The following is a 21077-nucleotide window of genomic DNA, read 5'->3' on the forward strand; positions in this document are numbered from 1 at the left end:
GGAAATTGGTTACAAATTCCAAAAAAAGTGCCGGAAATTAGGATTAAGTGCAAGTTGCTAGGGTTGAGAGTCACCACCCTTTAAATATAAAATCATATTCCCCGTTGTCTAGGTCTCACTTCACAAATCTACTCCACTGGTCTTTTGATTCTGTTTTACTTTTGGAAACCTCCAGTGTTCAGATCAAGCTAGTGAAATATTCTTCACCTGGTTTTTTAAAAATGCTGCTCAAAATCAATGTGTAGTGATTATCTAGCACAAATAGCTCTAGGTATTTCTTTGGTAATAATTTCCTGCAAGCATTTGAATGATTTACTCAAGGTAAATTTGATTTTAACAATAATGTTAATTTTTGTTCAAATTTCCCAAATATTTAATAACGGTTCTGTTTAAACAAAAAGTAAATTGGATATTTAGAAGTATTCAATGGTGATATGTTCAGACTAGTTTAAATAACAGTAGAATCTAGAATATGTGCCATTAAATTGGTTTCAGTTGATTATTTCATCATTGATAGTCATATGGGAAAGCTGTAAGTTTCGCAGATTCAAAGAAGGTAGGAAAATAATTATGTTGGTCAATTGAAGGCTGTTAACATCTTGGTTGCCCAATACCGTAGGCATGTTATGATTCATTTCTCAACTGGTATTACAATTCTGCAATGATATAAAATTAATTAAACTTAACTATCAGTGCATCTCTTCAAGTAATGTGAAGTTAGTGCATTGGCAGTAACTCATCTTTCTTGCTTGAAATAGAAGTTTTGCTCTTTTTATCGACAGGATCAGTCTTGGCTTGTTGATATTTACGACTGAAATTTTGATTTTATCCAATTAAAAGAGAGTGAGAAAACATCCACCAAAAACTTTTCTTTAGTTTAATCATCAAAAATTTTGTGCTAGACATAAATTTTATACCAACTGAGCTTGCATATATGTTTTGTTGGGAAAATGCCATTTTGATAACCTTTAAAGATTTCACATAGAAGTGACCAATCCCTATTGTTTGTGGGATACCAGTAGCAAAGGCATTGATAGAAGTAACTCAGAAAATGTGTAGCTTGTGTGGTTGATGGTTGGGTTGTGTTGTTCTCCAACCTTGGCAATCCATTTGCAAATGCTTTGTCACCATACGAGGAGACAGTTGCAAATGGATTGCCAAGATCGGAGGACAACTCAATTCAATAGCATTGATGTTGGATGTTGCCAGGAGGTGAGAACCTGAGTTAAAAGGAAAAGTTGAATATATTAGGACTTTATTCCCTGAAGTGTAGGAGAACGAGGAGAGATTTGAAAGAGGTCTAAAAATTAGGAGGGATATAAATATGGTTAACACTAGCAAGCTTTGTCTGCTAAGGTTGGATGAGACTAAAATTAGAGGTCATAAACACAAAATAATCTGCAGATGCTGGGGTCAAAGCAACACTCACGACACGCTGGAGGAACTCAGCAGGTCGGGCAGCATCCGTGGAAAAGATCGGTCGACGTTTCGGGCCGGAACCCTTCGTCAGGACTGTAGAGGGAAGGGGCAGAGGCCCTATAAAGAAGATGGGGGGAGGGTGGGAAGGAGAAGGCCGGTAGGTTCCGGGTGAAAAACCAGTAAGGGGAAAGATAAAGGGGTGGGGGAGGGGAGGCAGGGAGGTGATAGGCAGGAAAGGTGAAGAAAGAATAGGGGAAAATACAATGGGTAGTAGAAGGAGGCAGAACCATGAGGGAGGTGATAGGCAGCTGGGGGAGGGGGCAGAGTGACATAGGGATAGGGGAAGGGAGGGGGTGGGAATTACCGGAAGTTGGAGAATTCTATGTTCACACCAAGGGGCTGGAGACTACCTAGACGGTATATGAGGTGTTGCTCCTCCAACCTGAGTTTAGCCTCATCATGGCAGTAGAGGAGGCCATGTATGGACATACCTGAACGGGAGTGGGAAGCAGAGTTGAAGTGGGTGGCTACTGGGAGATCCTGTCTGTTTTGGCAGACGGTGCGGAGGTGCTCCATGAAGCGGTCCCCCAATCTGCGTCGGGTTTCACCGATGTAGAGGAGGCTGCACTGGGAGAAGGCCATTAGGTCATTAGAGGTCATAGGTTAAGTTTGAAAGATAAAATACGTAATGGGAACTTGACAGGGAGCCCCTTCACTCAGAGGGTGTTTGAGTGTGGAACAAGCTGCTAGCAAAAGTGGTGGATGTGAGTTCAATTACAACATTTAGGAAGTTTGGATAAGTACTTGGATGTAAGGGATACGGAGGCCAATGCTCCAGATGTAGGTTTATGGGACTAGGCAAAATAACAGTTTAGTAAAGAGTAGATGGGCTGAAGGACCTGTTTCTAACTCTATGATAGAGATGTAAAAAATCAGAATTAAAACCAGGACCAAAATGAAATTGGGAAAAAAGTCATCACAATTGCATGAAAGAAAATGATTTAGATAAATACTGAATTAACCTGTAATTATTATGATTTATTTTGATTTTGTTGCACTTTATACAGCCTGATAGTCAATATATTTCCTGACTGCTTTTTAAATCATAAGAAATGCCTTATTTTGCTAAATGTTGATAAATATTGAAGAAATAGCCCAAATTAATGCAAATTGAAAATTCTTAACCTCCACCTTATGTATTTTGCATTTAAAATTTGAGAATCGTTCTCAAATTTTATGCTATTTTACAACCTATTTTATGTTGATGCCCTGGTAAAAACAGGCCTTCCATGTGTGAGTGTGCCTGCATCAGCTGAATTTGATCTCCAGCTGGAACCATCCAACCCTGTATCTGCTGATTTAAAGCTGAACCGCAGCTCTCAAATTAGAGTAAATTAAATTTCTGCAGTTGGTGCCTAGTTAAGCAAGTCATAAAGGAAGAAATACTGACTATCACAAAATTTTGTGCTATAAATTGGAGTGAAAATAAAATACTGAGATTATACCTATAATTTCCTGATCCACACACACCTACAACATCCACATTAACCTTGAACCAAATTTGCATCAATACAGGCAGTATCATAATGGAGTTTCATTGCCTAGTATGTCACATCATAATGGGTTCCTGCTGCATATTTAATCATGAGAGTTTTTGATTGGATTTTATTTTTGAATGATCCCTTTAATGTGGGTGTGAATTGTAATCAACTTCACCTGAAAAATTAGTAAATTGTGTCAAAAGCTAAGCTGGCTGAGATTTCCTTCTCCTGGTGCCTCATTCAGTTTCTCTTTAGAGTTGGACAACTATTGCACTATCCCCAAATTATGAGAGCCAGACCACATACATTGTTTTGCATACAAATTATAAAATTGCACTTGCACCGTCTATAATTTTGAACCATTGAACTCACTAAGAAGAACTTACAGAAAGTGTATCAATGATTTTTACCAATAATATTAGCAGAAAAAAATAATAAACCAAGCTAGTATTGCAAGTGGTTTCACTTGCAATAACACTGATATTGCAAGCTCAAAGCTGATAGCGCAGGTGGGAGATTCCATAGAAGTGAAAATCTAGCACTGCTTGACTACAGTATCAAATGGAAATTTTTTTTAAAAGTTGTCATTCTAAAGGTAAAATTGAATCTCAAGGTACATTTAGTCTCTTAATTTAGCTTGAAACTATTGAAATAGTTTGAATGCAAGATTCCATCAAAAAGTCTTGCTTTATTTTGTAAGACTCCTGTTAAGCTATAACTAAAAAATGTATTTGAACAAAATGTAATTTTTATTAATGGACAGACTCTATGAAAAAGTAAAACTTATCAAAAGCAATTACTTCAGTTCAGCCTGAGTTTAACACCACAGTGATCTGAAAGATAGCCTTATCTGCAAAAGTTGCATAAGTGCAGTGAAATGTTGGCTACTCTGTAATATTGTGTCATTGGGAAAGGAAACAAATGAAATAATAAAATCATATAGGAATACAAATTAAAATGGATTATACAGCAAACTGTTCAGCATCTAAGGAGGGAGCAATAATTATTGCTCCAAGACCTTAATTGATCTGAATTCTTAACTCTTTTTCAGCCCACTGAGGTACTGCATATTTCCAGCATTTTGTGTTTTTTATATGTTTGATTTTCAGCATCTGCAGAGTGTTTTTGCATAGGCTTTGGGCCTTTGAGTTGTTGGTTTTGTAAACAGTTTTAATCTTAAAGAGTTACAGTGCAGTTAATCTTGACATTTAAATTTCTAACATTCTTAGGGATTACATTGTTCTAGATGAAATACCTAAGAAAAGGGACAAATAATGTGCAGTAACTGCCCTGATTCAATAATATTAGCTACTAAAGTGCACACAAGTGTAAACAAGTTTTTTGTTATTATGACACGGTTAAAAGTCATTTAAAACAGTTTTTCTAAGCTAATGTATTGCTAGTTATGGTGGTGATTCCCAATCTCGCAACATTCCTTTAAACTTCTCAAGAGTATTTTCCATGCGTTATTTATATTATTTTCAATGTCTGTCTTTAATAACTATTGTACAAATAAAATAATTCTAACTATACACATTTGAGTATATTTTCTAATTCAAAACATATGTATGACTAAAATTTAAGCAATGTTAATTATTGAGAATTAAAGTTAATATTCAGTCACCTTGCCCAGATTTCTCAGCCATTATCCCATATGAAATCATCAAAATTTAAATTATAAGTACATTTTTTTAAAAAAAAGTTTTACTCCAGTCATCTTGGGAATTCTTGATTAGTCACCTCATGGCTAAGTCTTTCAACAAAAAGTGAGCCACAAGTTGTAGCCACTTATAGTACACTGCATTTGAGAAAATGGTTTGAAAAAGAATAGTCTTTGTAGACATGCTAAATAGGAGATAGAGTGTAAAGATATTTGTACAGAAGTAGTGAAAATTGTTTTTCTTTTAATCTGCAATGATGTATGACCTATGATTAATGTTGTTTTATGCCAAGATTTCAAAGCTAAAGAAACAAAGATCTGAATATGATGTCTTTCAAAGTATTGTAAAAATTGATGCCTTAATGGTTAATTAAAGTATAGCTGACCATAGAGAAAAAAAACTCAGAGGTAATGGAGCGAGTCAAGAACGCGACTTCACTCCATGAGCGCTACCGGAAGTCTGAATATGATGTCTTTCACTCTGAGATTACAGCTAATTAAGTACTTTTTGAAGTACAGTAGATTTTGCAGTTCAGGAAATTCAACAGCCCATTTGTGCAAAAGCTCCTGCAAAGAGTGAAATATGAGGGATGAATATTTGCCTGGGTATTCAGGAGAATTCCTTTGCTTCATGATTGGATTGTCTTAGCCCAGCTAAATAAGCAGATGGGTTTTCAATGCCTCTACGAAAAAAAAATGCATCTCAGATGTGGCAGTGCTCCATCAGCATTAACTGAACCATTTGGCCTAGACACAAGTGAAGCCACAAGAGCAGGACATAAATTCAGATGCTCCATGCATAAAAATTCATAAAGGTGATCATGATGTCATCATAAAACTATATATTTGAATAACAGAGTACAATGTACACTTATAACCTAAGCAATCACCATATAAAAGTTTACATAAGGACACAATGAAACTCTAGCCTAACCTGCTCTATTATGTACTTACTGAAATGAATAAACAGTTGACGTTTCACACCAAGACCTTCTAATCCTGATGAAGGGTCTCTCCTCCTGAAACGTTGACTGTTTATTCCTTTCCAGGAATGCTACCTCGCCTGCTGAGTTCCTCCAGCATTTTCTATGTGTTGCTCTGGATTTCCAACATCTGCAGAATCTCTTGTGTTTACCATTATGTTTCCGAGAGCATCCAGACATAATTACCACAGATTTGCATTAGTATAACCATACCCTATGTTAAGAAAACAAAGACAATTTAAAAATTCTCGTCTAATCTTGAAGGAAAACCACTGCTGGTTTACTGACAGTAAAGGGGTAGTTACATGTGCAATTAACTATCAAGCAAGCAGCAGCTCAGAATTTCCCAGTTATGAAATTGGATGTTTGTGGAGGGAGTAGGTGGTGAGGGTAAGGAGACAGGTATGTTCGGTTTGGGGAATTTGTGAGTAAGAGGTGCGCCCTTCATTCGGTGAATTTGTGGAAATGAATAAATTGAAACTTAATGTTTACTTGGAGTTGCTTATGAAATAAAGAATACATGTAGTGGAATTATTAGAACACAACGGATCTGATTTTATTCAACATCTGGTGTATACTATTCCCAGTAATGAACCACTTGAAGTTTTCAGACCCGTAGTAACCATTCCCCAGCACAAATAACCTCAACGCGAAATCCAAACTTTGTCATTTATAATTATTTGTTTCCCTCAATTCTGAAGAAGTTTCGGATTTTGCAGATTCCGTTCTGAGCAGATGATGAATTGTGGCCTGCTGCTGCGCTAAGAGGAAATTCGATCGTTTTTGTACCAGATGCGACATTATTGAACTTTGAAGCTAGTGCAGAACTAAACACATTAAAGCTAGAGAAAAAAGTAGCATTTCAGCACTTCGCATAATTGATTTATTAAAAGGAGTTAAATAGCATTCAACCTAATTCATATCAGTGTCACATATCGTTGATGCAGTTGTTACCTGACAATCGGGTGTATTCGGTATCACTGATTTCAAACAATGTGCGCGATGCCTACCTGTGCATAGTTCTCCCTGGTTAAAATGGGTAGTTCATAGGCAGTGGAGAAGTGACTCCGAACTTGTTGCATCTGCCCAAAGCGTTCTCTCTTCCTCCATTTAGCTCTTCTGTTCTGAAACCAAACCTAAAGGCAATGGAACAAAGGATGTAATTTCTATTTCCTCCAGGATACGCGCAGACGGAACATTGCAAGCAGTGGATAAACTACATTTTGCTTAAATCTGAGAACCTCGCTTTCAAATGAGCACTGTTCTACATTACATTAAAGTTGTCAACCAGATAATCTGCTTTAAAAAAGATTGGTTAAATATTTAACCGAATTGTTCAGCGATGCCAGAGTTAAATCCGAGTATATAACAAAAGGCTTCTATTTCAATATTGCATTAACTATATTGTCAATGAGCCCTGTTACTGTCGATATTTTAAGAATAATGTAAATTATCATCTTGTTTTTAAATAAATCTGGTTAGACGTTAAATAATTTTCAACGATGACATTTTGGAAAGCATGTGATGAGAAGTCAATTAAGTTCCTTTTACCCACTTGCAATGATCAAAAGACTTTGAGGTGGGAAAACATACCAATCCGCTTGAGGACTGAGAAATAAACGGATACCATGTAAGGGCTGGCTTCAGCGGACTATCACATCAGAGCTGGGTACAGGTTAACTTCCTCACTTGCTTTGCCTCGCACACTTTAACGAGAGAGATGTTGCCTTTGATGTAGCTCTATTAATTCAATCACTGACGAGAACACTTCACTGAGAGATGGCTATAATATCCGTTTACTTTCACAATCACTTAATCTTCGGCCTGCTTAATGGAGATGGCCTGATAACTCCGGTAATCAAATCTATCACCGCGCGCAATAGAATGGCGACGCTGTTCATTTACAACAGGAATAAAGATAAATGGAAGTAAGTGTACTAAGTTTACTTATGTCGGCTTGATTAATATCGAACTGTATAATACGTGAATCTTGAACATGCAATAATCGACACTGTCAACTCCACTGATCATAGTTTGTCATGTCAATTTTAACGTGTGGAAAACGAAGACTAAGAAAAGCAGAAAAAGTTTCTACTTTTGCCAGGAACAGCCCAATCTCCGGTAAGTAAACGCTTTGATTTTTTTTCACGGGGATTTATGCAACAAGTTATAAACTGGGCCCCAGCTGTGTATGAAAATGCATAGAATATAGTGGAGTAGCGAACTTTGCAAACCTTGTAGACTCTTACATTGATAACATGTTGGGCATTATCTTTTCCGTTAACTCATACCTAAGCTAGTCAGAGTTCCGAGTTTAACTACACGTCAATGAACTTCCTCGTTCGAAAATCAAACAGTGAAAGTAAAAGTATTGCTAGAACTTTTAAAGCTATATGTTTACTGTTTACAACGATTAAAGTGCAATTCGGCATTATCCTATCAAAGGTGATAGAGTAAAAATACGTAATACATTTCAGTAAATGGTTTGCTATGCTGTACTTTTGAGTTGATTTACACGTTTGTACGTAAATGTCTGCTTCAATAGATCATCAAGACAATCCCTGATTTTGATTATGATTGTGATTGTCCCGCAGTACCAATAGATTCGGATTGAAATCCAAGCCTTGAGACTCAGCGCGCGACTACTTTTTTTCGAATACAAAAGGCAAAAGGGTAAAATAAAGTCTGCCAATGAGATCTCGTTCTCAGTTTCATTAGAAATTGTGGACGTTTAGATGGTTTTCAAACAGGGAAAGATATTCAAAAAGAGAACCCATGAAACACAAGGCTGCAAGAAGGTATCTTTTATCTCTAAAACGATCGGAAACAAGAGCACTTGATGGTAAGGTCTTAAGCTGTAGAATGTTTTCATTGCATGTTTAATTTCCTGCCTTGACTTCCCTTAATTCCCGCGTTTTGATGGAGTTATATATATATGTATATATATGAACCTTCACTCGATTTCATTATTACAGCTTACGTAAACAGATCTGCATGCACAGTGTTCCAGTGTTTCGGGCGATCCGGTATCTGTCGAAACAGACCTGTTCTGTTTTAAAAACTTTTATGGGACTAAGTGAATATTAGCCTAAAACTTTGTTGGCGCACAGTTGGTAAAAATGCTTATCTTTGCAACTTGGGGGTGGATGGATTTTTAGCCAAATTGAATATCTTCTAGAATTGGAGACGAGTTTTATAGAAAGAATAGTATAAAGTGAATGCAATTGTAATAACATTTCCAAATAAAATCAAGCGAAACGCAAGCGCACATCGCTGTTTATTCCAGGGATTGTATGGAACAAAATTATCAGTGCGAAGATTCTTCAGGATGGTTGCTATGATTCACATAAATGCGAAGAGCCCCAAGTTCCTGCGGAAAATCCCTCCCCCTCTCCAGTCACCGGTTTGGCCATCCTTCAATTGGTTTGAAACGTCGTAACTCAACTACTAGTCTGCAAGTGCCGAGAAATTTCGGTTTCATCTACTGTCAGGTTCGATTTAGGTCCTTTCGCAGCCCCATGCAACATGACCCAAGGAACTTATAATCCCGCTAAAGATTTATAATCATACAGTATAAAGCGTTTTTATATATCAAAGGATGTTAAACATTGGCGCTCAACCGTATTACACATATCTCGAACGTTACTCCTGACTAACGTCTATTGTTACAATGCAGACGAATCTTCCTGGGTCTTTACTATGCGTGAAGCACGTTGCAATAATGCAAATACAACATTAGAAGAAGTTTTAGAAAAACTTCTTGAAGGGCTGATATATACTGGATTACTATTATAAATGCATACTCTATGTTATTTACGGTAGAGTTTGATTTTTTTATTAAGTAGACTGCTTCCGTGACGATCTGTTGGAACTTAGTCCGCAATACCTGACGCAATTCGATTAGAGGGACTGTTTTGACGACTTTGAAGAACCTGATAAAAGCCGGTCACACTGAGCCTTCCTTAAATTTCAATGTCTGTTTCTGTATAGAAACGTGTATTGAGTGGCATTCCCTCAATTCCAAATAGTCTTTATTCTGGGAGAAATATGCCTCATTAAGGTATCCATTCCGTTTTCCATAAAGCTCCACGGCTGATACTTAAGCGACGTGCACAGTGAACAATTTAAAACTGTTTAGAGAATTATTTGAACCATTTGTAGATTAACCCTAATCGGACCAAGAATCGCCTGGAGTAACAGCGACCATTTTTCCCACCCGAATGGAGGACAGTTTAATAGGAGGCTACAGTGTTTCCTCTGAGACTCTGAACAAATAAATGGAATGTGAAGTTATCCTATGGTTTGCTCTTCGATATATTTGTTTTTGCGTGTTACTGATCTCCCTCAAATCACTCGGATGGTGTTGCTTGCGTTATTGCTAAACGCCAGTCCTCGTCCCCCCAACATTATTATCGGCGCTCACATTTTACCTGCACTCGGGCTTCCGTTAGGTCCGTTCTCAGTGCGAGCTGTTCCCTGGCATAAACATCGGGATAATGCGTCTTCTGGAAAACCTTTTCCAGTTCCTCCAGCTGGTAGCTGGTGAAGGTGGTTCTGTTCCTGCGTTTCTTGCCCTTGTTGCTGTCGTTGTCGCCTTTCTCCATGGCACTGGGCAGCTCACTGTTGCGTCCTTTCATTGCTGCCTCCTTAACACTGAGGTAGGGGCTCTCCATCACTGCAGGGTCTGAGCTCTGGGGCAACTCCGACTCTCCCAGTGGGCTGTCTTTAGCTGAACAAAAACAAGGTCAGAATTAAAGGAAACATTTGATATATCTTTACGTCTAAAATACACTCTTTAGTAATCCTCTCATCCCCTAATCCTTTGAGTATTGAGTTACATTTCTACCTAAAACGAATATTGCCGCCAAACGGTCTACAGTGGAACAAATCTAACGGGCAATTCCCATTTTTAAAAGAATACCAACACTATTTAAATCTAATGCACTAAAATTCGGAAACTCGCCAGAAAGTGTTATACAAAATTGAAAATGGCGTTTAACAACCAATGATTTACAGCCAAGAAATGTCTCCTCCCAACAAGTTCCTTTCCATCCCTCTAAAAATCTTAATTTAGATACTCGTGAAAATGACGCCGTTTCTGCCCGATGCTGATACAGTTTCACAGCATAATCGCCGAATGATCACTTAAAGCGTTCATTTATTGCAATGTTATCAATTCTACATTCATACCAATTTTTCTAGTTTGTACTTATGTTTAGAAATGACTTGATAAACTATTTTACATGATTCGTCCCACTACCAGAGTATGCACTAATTAATAGTCTGAACTTGGAGAAATTAAGACTTAGTCAAACTTAAATATTTTCATATTTGTGAGTAACTGCAGTAATGTAAGCCCTTCAGTGATTTATGTTTAAATAGTTATCGCCAAATGCCAATTGAATACTTAACGCTACCATCCCATGTAGATATTTAATGGCACATAAAAGTTAATTGATAATTTTACACAATTATTTTACATGGCACAGCTTCGATCGAATGCAAATGTAAAACGAGAAGATGGCAAGTAAATGATCAAGGCATAGTGAAGAATTTATCAAAAGCACTTTCTAAAAAAACAGTCTCATTAAGAAAACAAGTATCATTAATTGTAGATACACAGCTAGCACTAAAAGTAATCAGTGCCACAGAAATAAGATTATGACGGCCATCTTCTGTATACTGTGTCTTTACGTCTAAAACCTTTTTGATTTTCCACGATTCTACTTCGTCTGTGAGAACCCCGGGTTGCCTACAGACATCGGATAAGAGCTCCTGTTAATCAGTCCTGATTATGTTCCAGGTACAGTATACTGCTTCCTTAGAAGTAAATGTTATTGTTGATTACCTTAATCAGACATTGGATTTTATGTTGCTGACCTTTCCAAATAAATTCCCAAAAATAAGCATTCCAACTACCATGGAAATAGGATTAAGTTCTAAGGTTCTCTTCCGAAATCACCACGGCGCCCCTCTTGCCCGCCGCACGCCCTTAATGCCTTGGCTTCATTCAACGAAAAAAGTAACTCATCTCTCAGACGAAGCTCCTTCATGAAACAAACATGGAGAACTTCTGACAACGGTTGAATATTTCCATGTGTTCGGTATTAATAACGTGACATATCTACGTCCTTGTTCGACGCTTAAGTTCACAACATATCAAATTGGAAATGTAATATTTTCTCATTGTGATTTATTTAGATTGTTGTTCCGATTATGGAAGTGCCCGTATGTAAATATAATCTTCATTAATGTGGCAAAAAAATATATAATTGCAGCGGGAATATGATGTGGGCACAACTTTTTGGGTGTACAGTGCGACTAAAATAGAGGTTCAAGACTTTACCGCACTCATACCCCAGGTCATGGTAATCATAATTATCTGTCAAATATTTATTAAAGACATAACAAACTTGAGTAGACGGCTTGGCCATCGGGGGCACAAGCTCGGTCAGTATCCTCCCAAGTTTGTCTTCTTCTGTGCTTTGTTTCTGGGCCTTGCTACGAGGGTTTGTACGATGTGGGGAAATAATGCAACTTGGCATTAGGCACAGCTGCATTATGTAGGCAAATATTATTCTCTTTATTTGGCGTCCATCTGTGTGGATAGAACTGTCCATATATCCCATCCCTTCCAGATCCATACGTGTGTAGCCATTTTGAAGCAGAGGTCACAACACCATTCCTAGGGTCTTTTCCCCATTGCAGTCCTTTCTTCAGAAAAAACAGCATAATTCAACCAGCTGAAGGTTAGTATTTGTTTCCTTTTGACTGCCATTCATTTCGGGTTAAATAAAAATACCTGTTAGTAGACTTTCATCAATTACTAATTCTGCATTTTGATGAGAAGTGGTGATGAAGTACAACTTCTTCCAGCTTTCCCGTTTCATTCGCATAATTAGGGAGGGCGGGAAAAGCGAATAGAACGAAAAAAGAAAAAAAAGATTTGAAATTTTCCGACTTAATACTATCTGTCAAACTTTTCCGAATACATTTTAGTTGTTTACCAAATAACGTCATATCCTGCTAAACCTTGACCGTTTCCTAACCAGTATGGACAATGTATCCCCAACTGGAGGGTTGCTGGTGGATTTTGACGATTATCTTTTAGCTTCTCTCACCGCCAGCCCCTAACTCCCACTCCGCCACTCACACACCTCAACCCCCTCACCCCAAGGTATTTTAAATTGATTCATTATTTCAAATAGCCCTCCACACCCAGTAAATAAAGAGAAACTGTTTGTGATGTTCTCTCTGAGATACTGTATATGTTTTAGTACAACCGCCTGCGGGCTATTTAACATTCTGCATTTCAGCAGGCAGGCGGATTTTTTGGTCTGTAAACACAACGGACGGCGAGTGTGCCCCAATTTACTCTGAATTTGCTGCTGGTACAATGTGCAGTTAACAATACAAGAAAACAGTACCTTATGAAACACGTAAGGCCACTTCAGTTTAATTTTATCTTGTCTGATTATATATTTCACTTCCTTGTAAAGTATTAGCAACACGATCCTTGGATTCGAGAACGTTGCTGGTTATATGCATAAACTAGACGACGCGCGCATCTTACACAACCGACTGTAGCCAGTAATCTCTAATGTTAATATGGGATATCATTTCGTTATAACGAAAAGGGAGAAAGTTACTTAAGACATGCATATAGCTGTTTTACAATGGCGTGATTTAGATTGTTGACAAAAAAATCTTCATTATTTTCCTCTTGAACACTCTGCTTGTCTTGTCAGCGAGGAAGTGCCGCCTGTGTTAAACGTTTAGATTGTCTTATATGGTGGGATTTTTAAAAAATCCAGTTTATGGTTGAGTAATCTTGCTTCTATCCTTTAGGAGAAGCAGGGATCAATATCATTGCAGGCTTTTGCTTGCGGTCGGTGAACTTGTAACATAATCTCCGTCTCGGACATTGCATGAATCTGACTTCTTGGATCACTGTGAAAAGTAAGACTCTCATTTAACGCCTTCTGCGATCTCGGAACATCCTAAAGGGTTTCACAACCAACGAAGCACATTGAAAGTGTACTCACATTTGCATTGTAGGAGGCAGTGGACAAACTGATTGCAAAAGAGCAAGGACCAACCCATCTATCCCTCCTTTCCCGGGGCGACCGACTTCTTTATGTTCAGAACAAGGATCTTTCTTACCTTCCAGCCTCTATGATAGTACGCATTGAAAATCAAGTCTGATTTCCACGGTGGAGCTTCTACAGTTGACCGGTTCAACAAGATGCTAAAAGTCCTTTTATTTCCGAATAGGAGGTGAACGCAAGAAATACCCTGCCCAGAGCGAGTAGAAGTGACAATGTGTGTTTTATCAGCGGTTTTTTTTCCCTTAGTGAAAGTGATGCCGGGAACTCGCGCTCCCCTCAGCCTATGATTTAAGGAGCGGAAAAGGCCAAGAGAAAATGCGTCATTATCCCATGTGTCCTCAGTCTCCCCAAAGAAACCTATTCCTAGGACGTGTAGCGTCGAGCCGCTCCCAGCACTTCACTCACACACAATCATTCAAAAGATTTTACAATGGAAATCTCATCTGTAGGCGTGTTTCAGAGACGCCACGAAACGAAACCCTTTCGACTTATATGCAAAATATGTATACGGTTCACATTCGAAATTTTGCAATCTGTTTTTTAGCCTGCATTCATCCATTTTCCATTGAAAATCACTGCAAATTTTCCAGAGAATATCCCCGCCCCTTATAGTACAGTGGGAAATTAGCTAGTTACAACCTTACCAAGTACAATGCACGGTGCAAAACGATGCGGAGATAATTTAGTGTCTGTTGTGACAAAATTCACCATAGTGTAAGCAGATACAATTAGACTGGATTTTGGAACTATTGCCATAATCTGGACGTGCTCTGTAGCTGCATCTGCTGTAACGTTGTTATTGATCGTTAACTGTAATAAAATTGTGAAATCTACTCTTCGATTGCCTTTCGAATGCAAATGTTCGAAAACAGAAATGTTCTCAATGTGGTATATTCTCAAAATCTTTTAAGTAGTGATTTATATACAACAGAAAGGTACTGACTACATTTAGACAAACATAATACGTTGTTTTTAATGTTTTCAGCACAAATAATAAGCACCTGAACGTTACCAATTATTTCGTTGGATCAGCGTTGGCCCAAATTTCCTTAACATAATTCGCTTTGTAAATTAGGCTATAATGTGCAATCTGAATTTGCAGAGTTTTGCTTCAGAAACGTTTTACCGTCTATTCAATGGATTTTAAATTTTGCAAATATGACTTTAAACTTTCATAGCACACTTGGGAATTAACTAAAACTAATCACAATTCCGATTATCGCAGCATATTTTTTGCTGTTCTTCTGAGATCTCAAACGGGTATGCCTAGAGCAGAGTTGTGCACTAATATTTTATCAACTCCTTCTTGGCTTTGTTTTGGCAGAGGAGCTTTAGGATGGAAGCGGTCTATTTCATCTCAGTTTGAAACAGATGTTTAGAGTTCCCAGTGCTCCGGAGCGCCAGCTGACTAGGGACCCATATGCAGACTTTATATTGGGAGTCGGAAACACTCATGGTGTCAAGAAGTCTGAAATAAATGTACTTCTTTTCGTTTTGGTGATACGGCATTCCATGTAGAGACAGATTGTAGATTGCAGGGTAAATTAGGTCTATGCAAGAAAACATACGATTTTGTTGAAAAAGAGATGTACCTACGTGATCAGGGACCTGAAGATTACATATGAATTCCTAGTCGGCTGATTCTCCCATATTTTGAGAACTTGTAAGAGATCAGTACGTGATTGCAGACCTACTCCCGCCGCCCCCCCCCCGCCCCCGCGATTATGTGCTGGCTGCGCGATTTTGCATAGAATCGTGATAAATGAAACAGAACCGATAGGTTCTTTGGCCTCGCTTGATCACCATTCAATAAAATCATGAATGATATTTCACCTCACACCACTCTTGTGTGTTAGAAGTTAGTACATACACTCTTATGTACTAACTCCTAACTCCTTATACACTGATTCGCTTCATCAATGGATTTCCGGAAACTGAGTTCCGGAATCTTACGGCACAGAAAGAGACTCTAGAATCAGACACCCATGTATACTGGTCCCTTTACGGTGACTGAGCATCCACAATGATGCTGGATGGATAAATTCAAATAATCCATTCCTCCCAGTGGAAACGTATACCTTTTAATTTCAATCCTGAGTGGACAATTCCCTATTTTGACCCCGCCCCAGGTAGCCAAGGGGAATATAGTTATCCTGCATGTTACCCTTTAGGAATTCTGCATCTTTCATTTGGAGAGGAAGGGCCGAGTCTGCTTCCTCTCTAGCGTCAGCCATTCTTGGCTGGCGCGAAGTGTCAGGTTTGTTCTCCTTTCGGATTAACCGGGTCACGATATGAAACGTTCCTGACTGGACCCTTGTTTTTTTACGAGCTAGCTCGACGCTCAACCCGGCACGGATGGAAATCCGTGGAAAGCATGCTCGGAGGGGGACTTGGATTCGAACTCGAGAGCCTTCGCTCCGAAGTCCGGCGCTGACGCCACTGCGCCACCAGCCGGTCTGCTTAATCGTGTCTCAAAGGATAATCCACGCCACTCTATCTGGTGAACATTTGTTGCACTTCCTCTGCCACATGACTATTTTTACAAACGTGAGGAGATCGGACCTATATGCAATGTTCCGGCTGCTGTCTCACGAGTCTTTTGCTCAAAATATCTCGTAATAAAAGTCAATAAACACTTTGCCTTTGCAATTATTTCCGTGCTTGCTATCTTCAGTGATTTGTGTATAGGGCAGGGATTCCCAACCTTGAGTCCGCGGACCTCTGACCTAATGGTATTGGTCTGTGGTATAAAAATGTTTGGGAACCTCTGGTATAAGTCTATTTTGATTCCTCAGAAGGTTAATACCGTCCAGTCTTCACTAAGTGTTGGAGGAAATCAGCAGGTCAGCCAGCATCTATGGAAAGGAATCAACAGTCGACGTTTCCGGCCCAGACCCTTCATCAGGACTCTACCGATGAAGTGTCTCGGCCCGAACCGTCGACTGTTGATTTATTTCCATGGATGTTGCCTGACCGGCTGAGTTCCTCCAGTATGGTGTGTGTGTGTGTGTGTGTGTGTGTGTTACTCTGGATTTCCAACATCTGCATAATCTCTTGTGTTCAGTCTTCACTATATAGGAATGCACTGTTTTTCTACTTTCTCTTCTGCCAAAATTCACAGCTTTAAAATTTCCAGGCTACATTCTACCTCCCCTGTTCTTGCTCACTCATTTACTCTGTCTATATACCCCGCACCGAAACGTCTCTGTACCCTCCTTTTTATGGTCATCGTCTCTTATCCTTGGATTATCAAACAACTTGAATAAATTAGATTTGATCCCCTCACGAAAATTCTTGATATTGAGCTTATGTATCTGGAGACCAAGCCACTGATATCTGACGCACACCATTAGCCATTGCCTCCCAAAGCCGTCCAAAATCGACTCGTTCAACCCTACTTTTTTTTCTGTCCGCTACTGATTCTCAATTCACGTTAGCACACTGCCTCTAATTCAGCGTGCTCTAATTTTGTTCAATACCCTCTTGCATAGCACTTTATCAAAGCCCTATTGAAATTCCAAATGCACCATAACGCGCCCTCCGCCCCACTTCACTTATCCGCTATTTTAAACTTCAAAACCCCAATAGATTTGTCAAACACGATTTCCCTTTCATAAATCCCTGCTGAGTTTGTCGAATCCAATTAATTTCCAAGCGCTCCCTTACCACTTTCTGGAAGATAGATTCCAGCGTTTTCTAACTACTGGGGTTCAAGATGGAATTTCCTTCGCCGCACAGAGCTGTAAGCCGCATTTTGGGTCTTTGATTTGTACTGAGGACCCTGGACTATTAGTCTACCCAGCATACATCAAAACAATCCCTTTGAAGCACATCCTCCATGGACTCCGCAGTCAGCTTGCCGACCCAATGCTGGGCTGTGTAACAGGAAATGATTGCAATTTATCAATCGCAAATTAAGCTGAGGTAAAGAATCTTTGACCCATTTGATCAGCGTTCCTGCCGTGCTATTTTCTTTCTCGCTAGCTGGAGATTCCCTCTCTAGCTTTACTGTGATTTCGGTGCCCTAGGTTCAACTTGCTTTCCTGCCAACCTGTTTCAGCTGTTGAGTGCTGTCTGCAAATAAACACTTGGACTGTTAACAGTTCCTTCACGACCTTGAACGGTGTATTTTTATACTGCTTAGTAGAAGAGGTCCCAAACTTTTTTTTAAATTCACACTTTAGGTGTTCCTCCTGCCCAATGAATTTTAACAGCCTTTCCGTTGGCGCAACGCTATTACAGCACCAGTAACCCAGAGTTCAGTTTCCGCCGGCGTCTGTACAGTACTCGCTCCCAGCCTCCAATTCGAACGTGTACTGCGAAGCAACCTGCCGTTTCGCTCCCAGGTTGCAGTGCTGTCCCTTCTGGATTGCTTGCTCAGAGAACACCTAGTTCAAGATTTAAGAATCAGGATTGTTTATTGTCATTCTTCAGTGCATAAGTGTAAAGGTGAACGAAGTGATTGTTATTCCGCATAAAAAAACAATGTTTAAAGTACATATAAAAGCCAAACAAAACATACAATAGATATAAATAGAAAAACAATCCATATAATACAATGTCCACGTAATTTTCTTCGTAATTCGACGCCTAACACTCGGGTCCCAATTGTCTCTTCGTAATTCCTAGAGCCCGGATATATTATATCGTATGGGGGCCAAACTCGCACCCTACTCCGGGTAGTAACTCGGAAGCCCGCGCGCTAAGAACACGAACACCATGTAAGATGGCACATGAGTAATTCAAACAGTTTCACGCATCGCCCAAGAAGTGTTCTCATTAAATTATATTATTGAATTATATTATGTAATCAGAAGGATTGACCGTGCACGACGGTTCCTTTATAGTTACATTGCACTTGGAACTCTTCCCTGCCAAACCCCAGGGGCACACTCGCTTTAATGCAGGTGTTTAGGGGTCTGGCGGGACAGGTTTCCAGCTGCATGGCGCGTAGTTTCGCATGCGCACGACAAGTGGCAGCAAAGGTCACATCGAAACAACCACGTCGGCGCCCACCCTTTACAGAAAAGGAAGACATTCAGCTAATGGAAAGACTTTGAAAGAAGAAGACATGCGTTGAAGGTATAAGAATGGGAATGCACTGCAGAAATTTTCTATACTCGTGGTCACCTTATTTGTTGTAACTACATAACCCAATGGAAGAGTATTGACAAATACACCGTGTTCCGTGTTCCTCATGCAGTTTATTCCTAGCCCTGCAATGCGGATTCGGGTTTGCTAATTTTGAATTGAAAATTCATTGTGAACGTTTGTTTGCAATTAGCTAATGACGTTTATTACTATTGAACAATGACTTTCATATTGTTCAAGTGACTGACTTTTAGAAAAGACGGGAATCATGGAACGCTCTAGCCATTCTGCCCATCTTGAACATGTCTACTTTCGAGACTCTTTCCGCACAGCCTCTTAACGTGTTTACCTATTTTGTATTTCGATGTCCCACTCAGTCAGCTTTTGCCACCTTTTCCGGAGTATTACATTCCTGATCGTGGAAGCTTTTTAAATACGTTTTGGAAGTTTCCTTCAATCGCCTTCAATCGTTTTCCTTCTGTTTCCATCGGTTACCTATCTACCTGCCAAGGAATATAGTTTGTTTTACTTCCTTTCTCGATCCAGGCCACTTAAATAGTTTCACACAACCTCTTGAGCTTATTTGGTGTAAGCAGAACAACATCAGAGTGCTCGGCTTCGTTACATACTTGCTTGCTATTCCTCGGTCCCATTCAGATAAATATCTTCTGACTCTTCCCTTTGAGACCATAGAATCCTCGAAGTGTGAATCCCAGCATACAACTTTAGTACATCATTACAGTCGTTAACTGGAGAAGTACTTGTATCTACCGAAAATATTAAAACCTAAACTAGGCAGCGTTTCTGTACTTTGCTGTCTTTCTCTGTGAAGAGTATTCACTTGAGGCTCCAAATTTCATCTGGTTAAGGTACCATAACCTCCCTGGTATGTCAATGTATAAGAAGCTTCCGCAAACTCCACATTAAACTCAAGAATTTATGCAAACCTGCTCGGTGAAACCCTTGAAAACAAAATGCGTGACATATTTGATCGTTTTACGTAAGAAAGTGGCGAAGACTAGTTACACTTTAAAGTCATAAGATAAACAAATGTTTCACGGACCTTAAAATAAATCTTTAAAACACTCTGAATAAGTTTCAAGGCATTTAGCTTAGCCTACGATGCATGATAAAATTCACAGAAAATTGCTGTCTGTCTGTATCTTGTTTTACGGCGGTTGGCATCCATACGTAGATCCATATACAGTCAGTATCTAACGTCGTCAAACAACACCTGTAAAATTTATCAGTCCAATACTCGGGCATAGTGCTCATTAATAGCACTACAACTGCCAATTTACAGGCGTTCCGTCTATCCTGAAAGTCTTTTTACTCCCTTACGATTCTCACATTGTTTCCCTCGCTTCAATTGCCACCTGATTGCTTTTTTTTCGCTGCAGAACTGGGAACCCGGGAATTCTCACATATAAAATTTAAAAGAAACATACAGCAGTTTTGGCAATAAACTACAACCAGTACAAATGTCAATGTAGTCGATATGGGACAAATATGAGGAATCTCTCTGCCACATTCCATGAGGCTAAAGGTTGGCAAATAAGGATTGTACAGCTTGGCGTACAGTGCATTGCCACAGGGTTGTTCTCAGTACCGTGCTGTCTCTTCCGTGTTTTGAGTGTTCAGGAGGGAGTACATTCTAACACGATTATTGCCACCAGGCTGAAATAAATGAAAAATATACAGTACAGATCTTGGGACATTCATAATCTGACTAGCTGAGTTTCTACCTTAGTACAATTGCATAGCTTGGTGTGTAAAGTCTCATGTTTTGGTTAATCTTGTTCTGGAGGAGGGAAAAATATACGGTTCCTTTTTTAAAATAGTGCATAATTACAATAAGTGGTACGCTTAGAGAATAATGGGGCAGTAAATTTTAAATGGCATGGGATAGAGACATCAAAAATATTTTGTCCTTCAGTCCCTTTGTTAATTGCTTGACTTCCTCATCCTGTAACTCCCCCAAATACATTTTGACGTTATGCAGAACACTGCAGTATTAGCATGAAGTGGAAATACTATTCTTAAAGGGAATGGAATAATTTCCTCTTGGTGTGTTTTAATAAGACCAATTACAGTTGAGTGAGCGTAGCGATGGATATCATCCAGTATACAAAATTTTAAAACACAGCCCCAGAAATGTGACAGTAAACTTTATTGTGAAATCTATATGAGCAAAAATAGTTCCTTGCACTAAAAAAATAACAGGTACAGCGGCATGTTATTTGTAATGTAAATAAATCTAGAGAATGTTTAAGCA

General features: G+C 39.1%; 1 protein-coding gene across 1 annotated transcript in view; it reads right to left on the reverse strand.

The window, feature by feature from the left end:
* The window catches only part of LOC134354252 (homeobox protein aristaless-like 4), a 40698-nt gene that overhangs the window by 11106 nt on the left and 8515 nt on the right, over positions 1 to 21077 (reverse strand). Inside the window, exons 2-3 of the mRNA XM_063063153.1 lie at positions 19750 to 19764; positions 6614 to 6719 (exon numbers count right to left, since the gene is read on the reverse strand). Coding sequence (XP_062919223.1) covers positions 6614 to 6719; positions 19750 to 19764 — 121 coding nt within the window. The remainder of the gene's footprint in view (positions 1 to 6613; positions 6720 to 19749; positions 19765 to 21077) is intronic.

Source organism: Mobula hypostoma, chromosome 11 (genome assembly GCF_963921235.1).
Source record: "Mobula hypostoma chromosome 11, sMobHyp1.1, whole genome shotgun sequence".
In the NCBI taxonomy this organism is placed as follows: Eukaryota; Metazoa; Chordata; class Chondrichthyes; order Myliobatiformes; family Myliobatidae; genus Mobula; species Mobula hypostoma.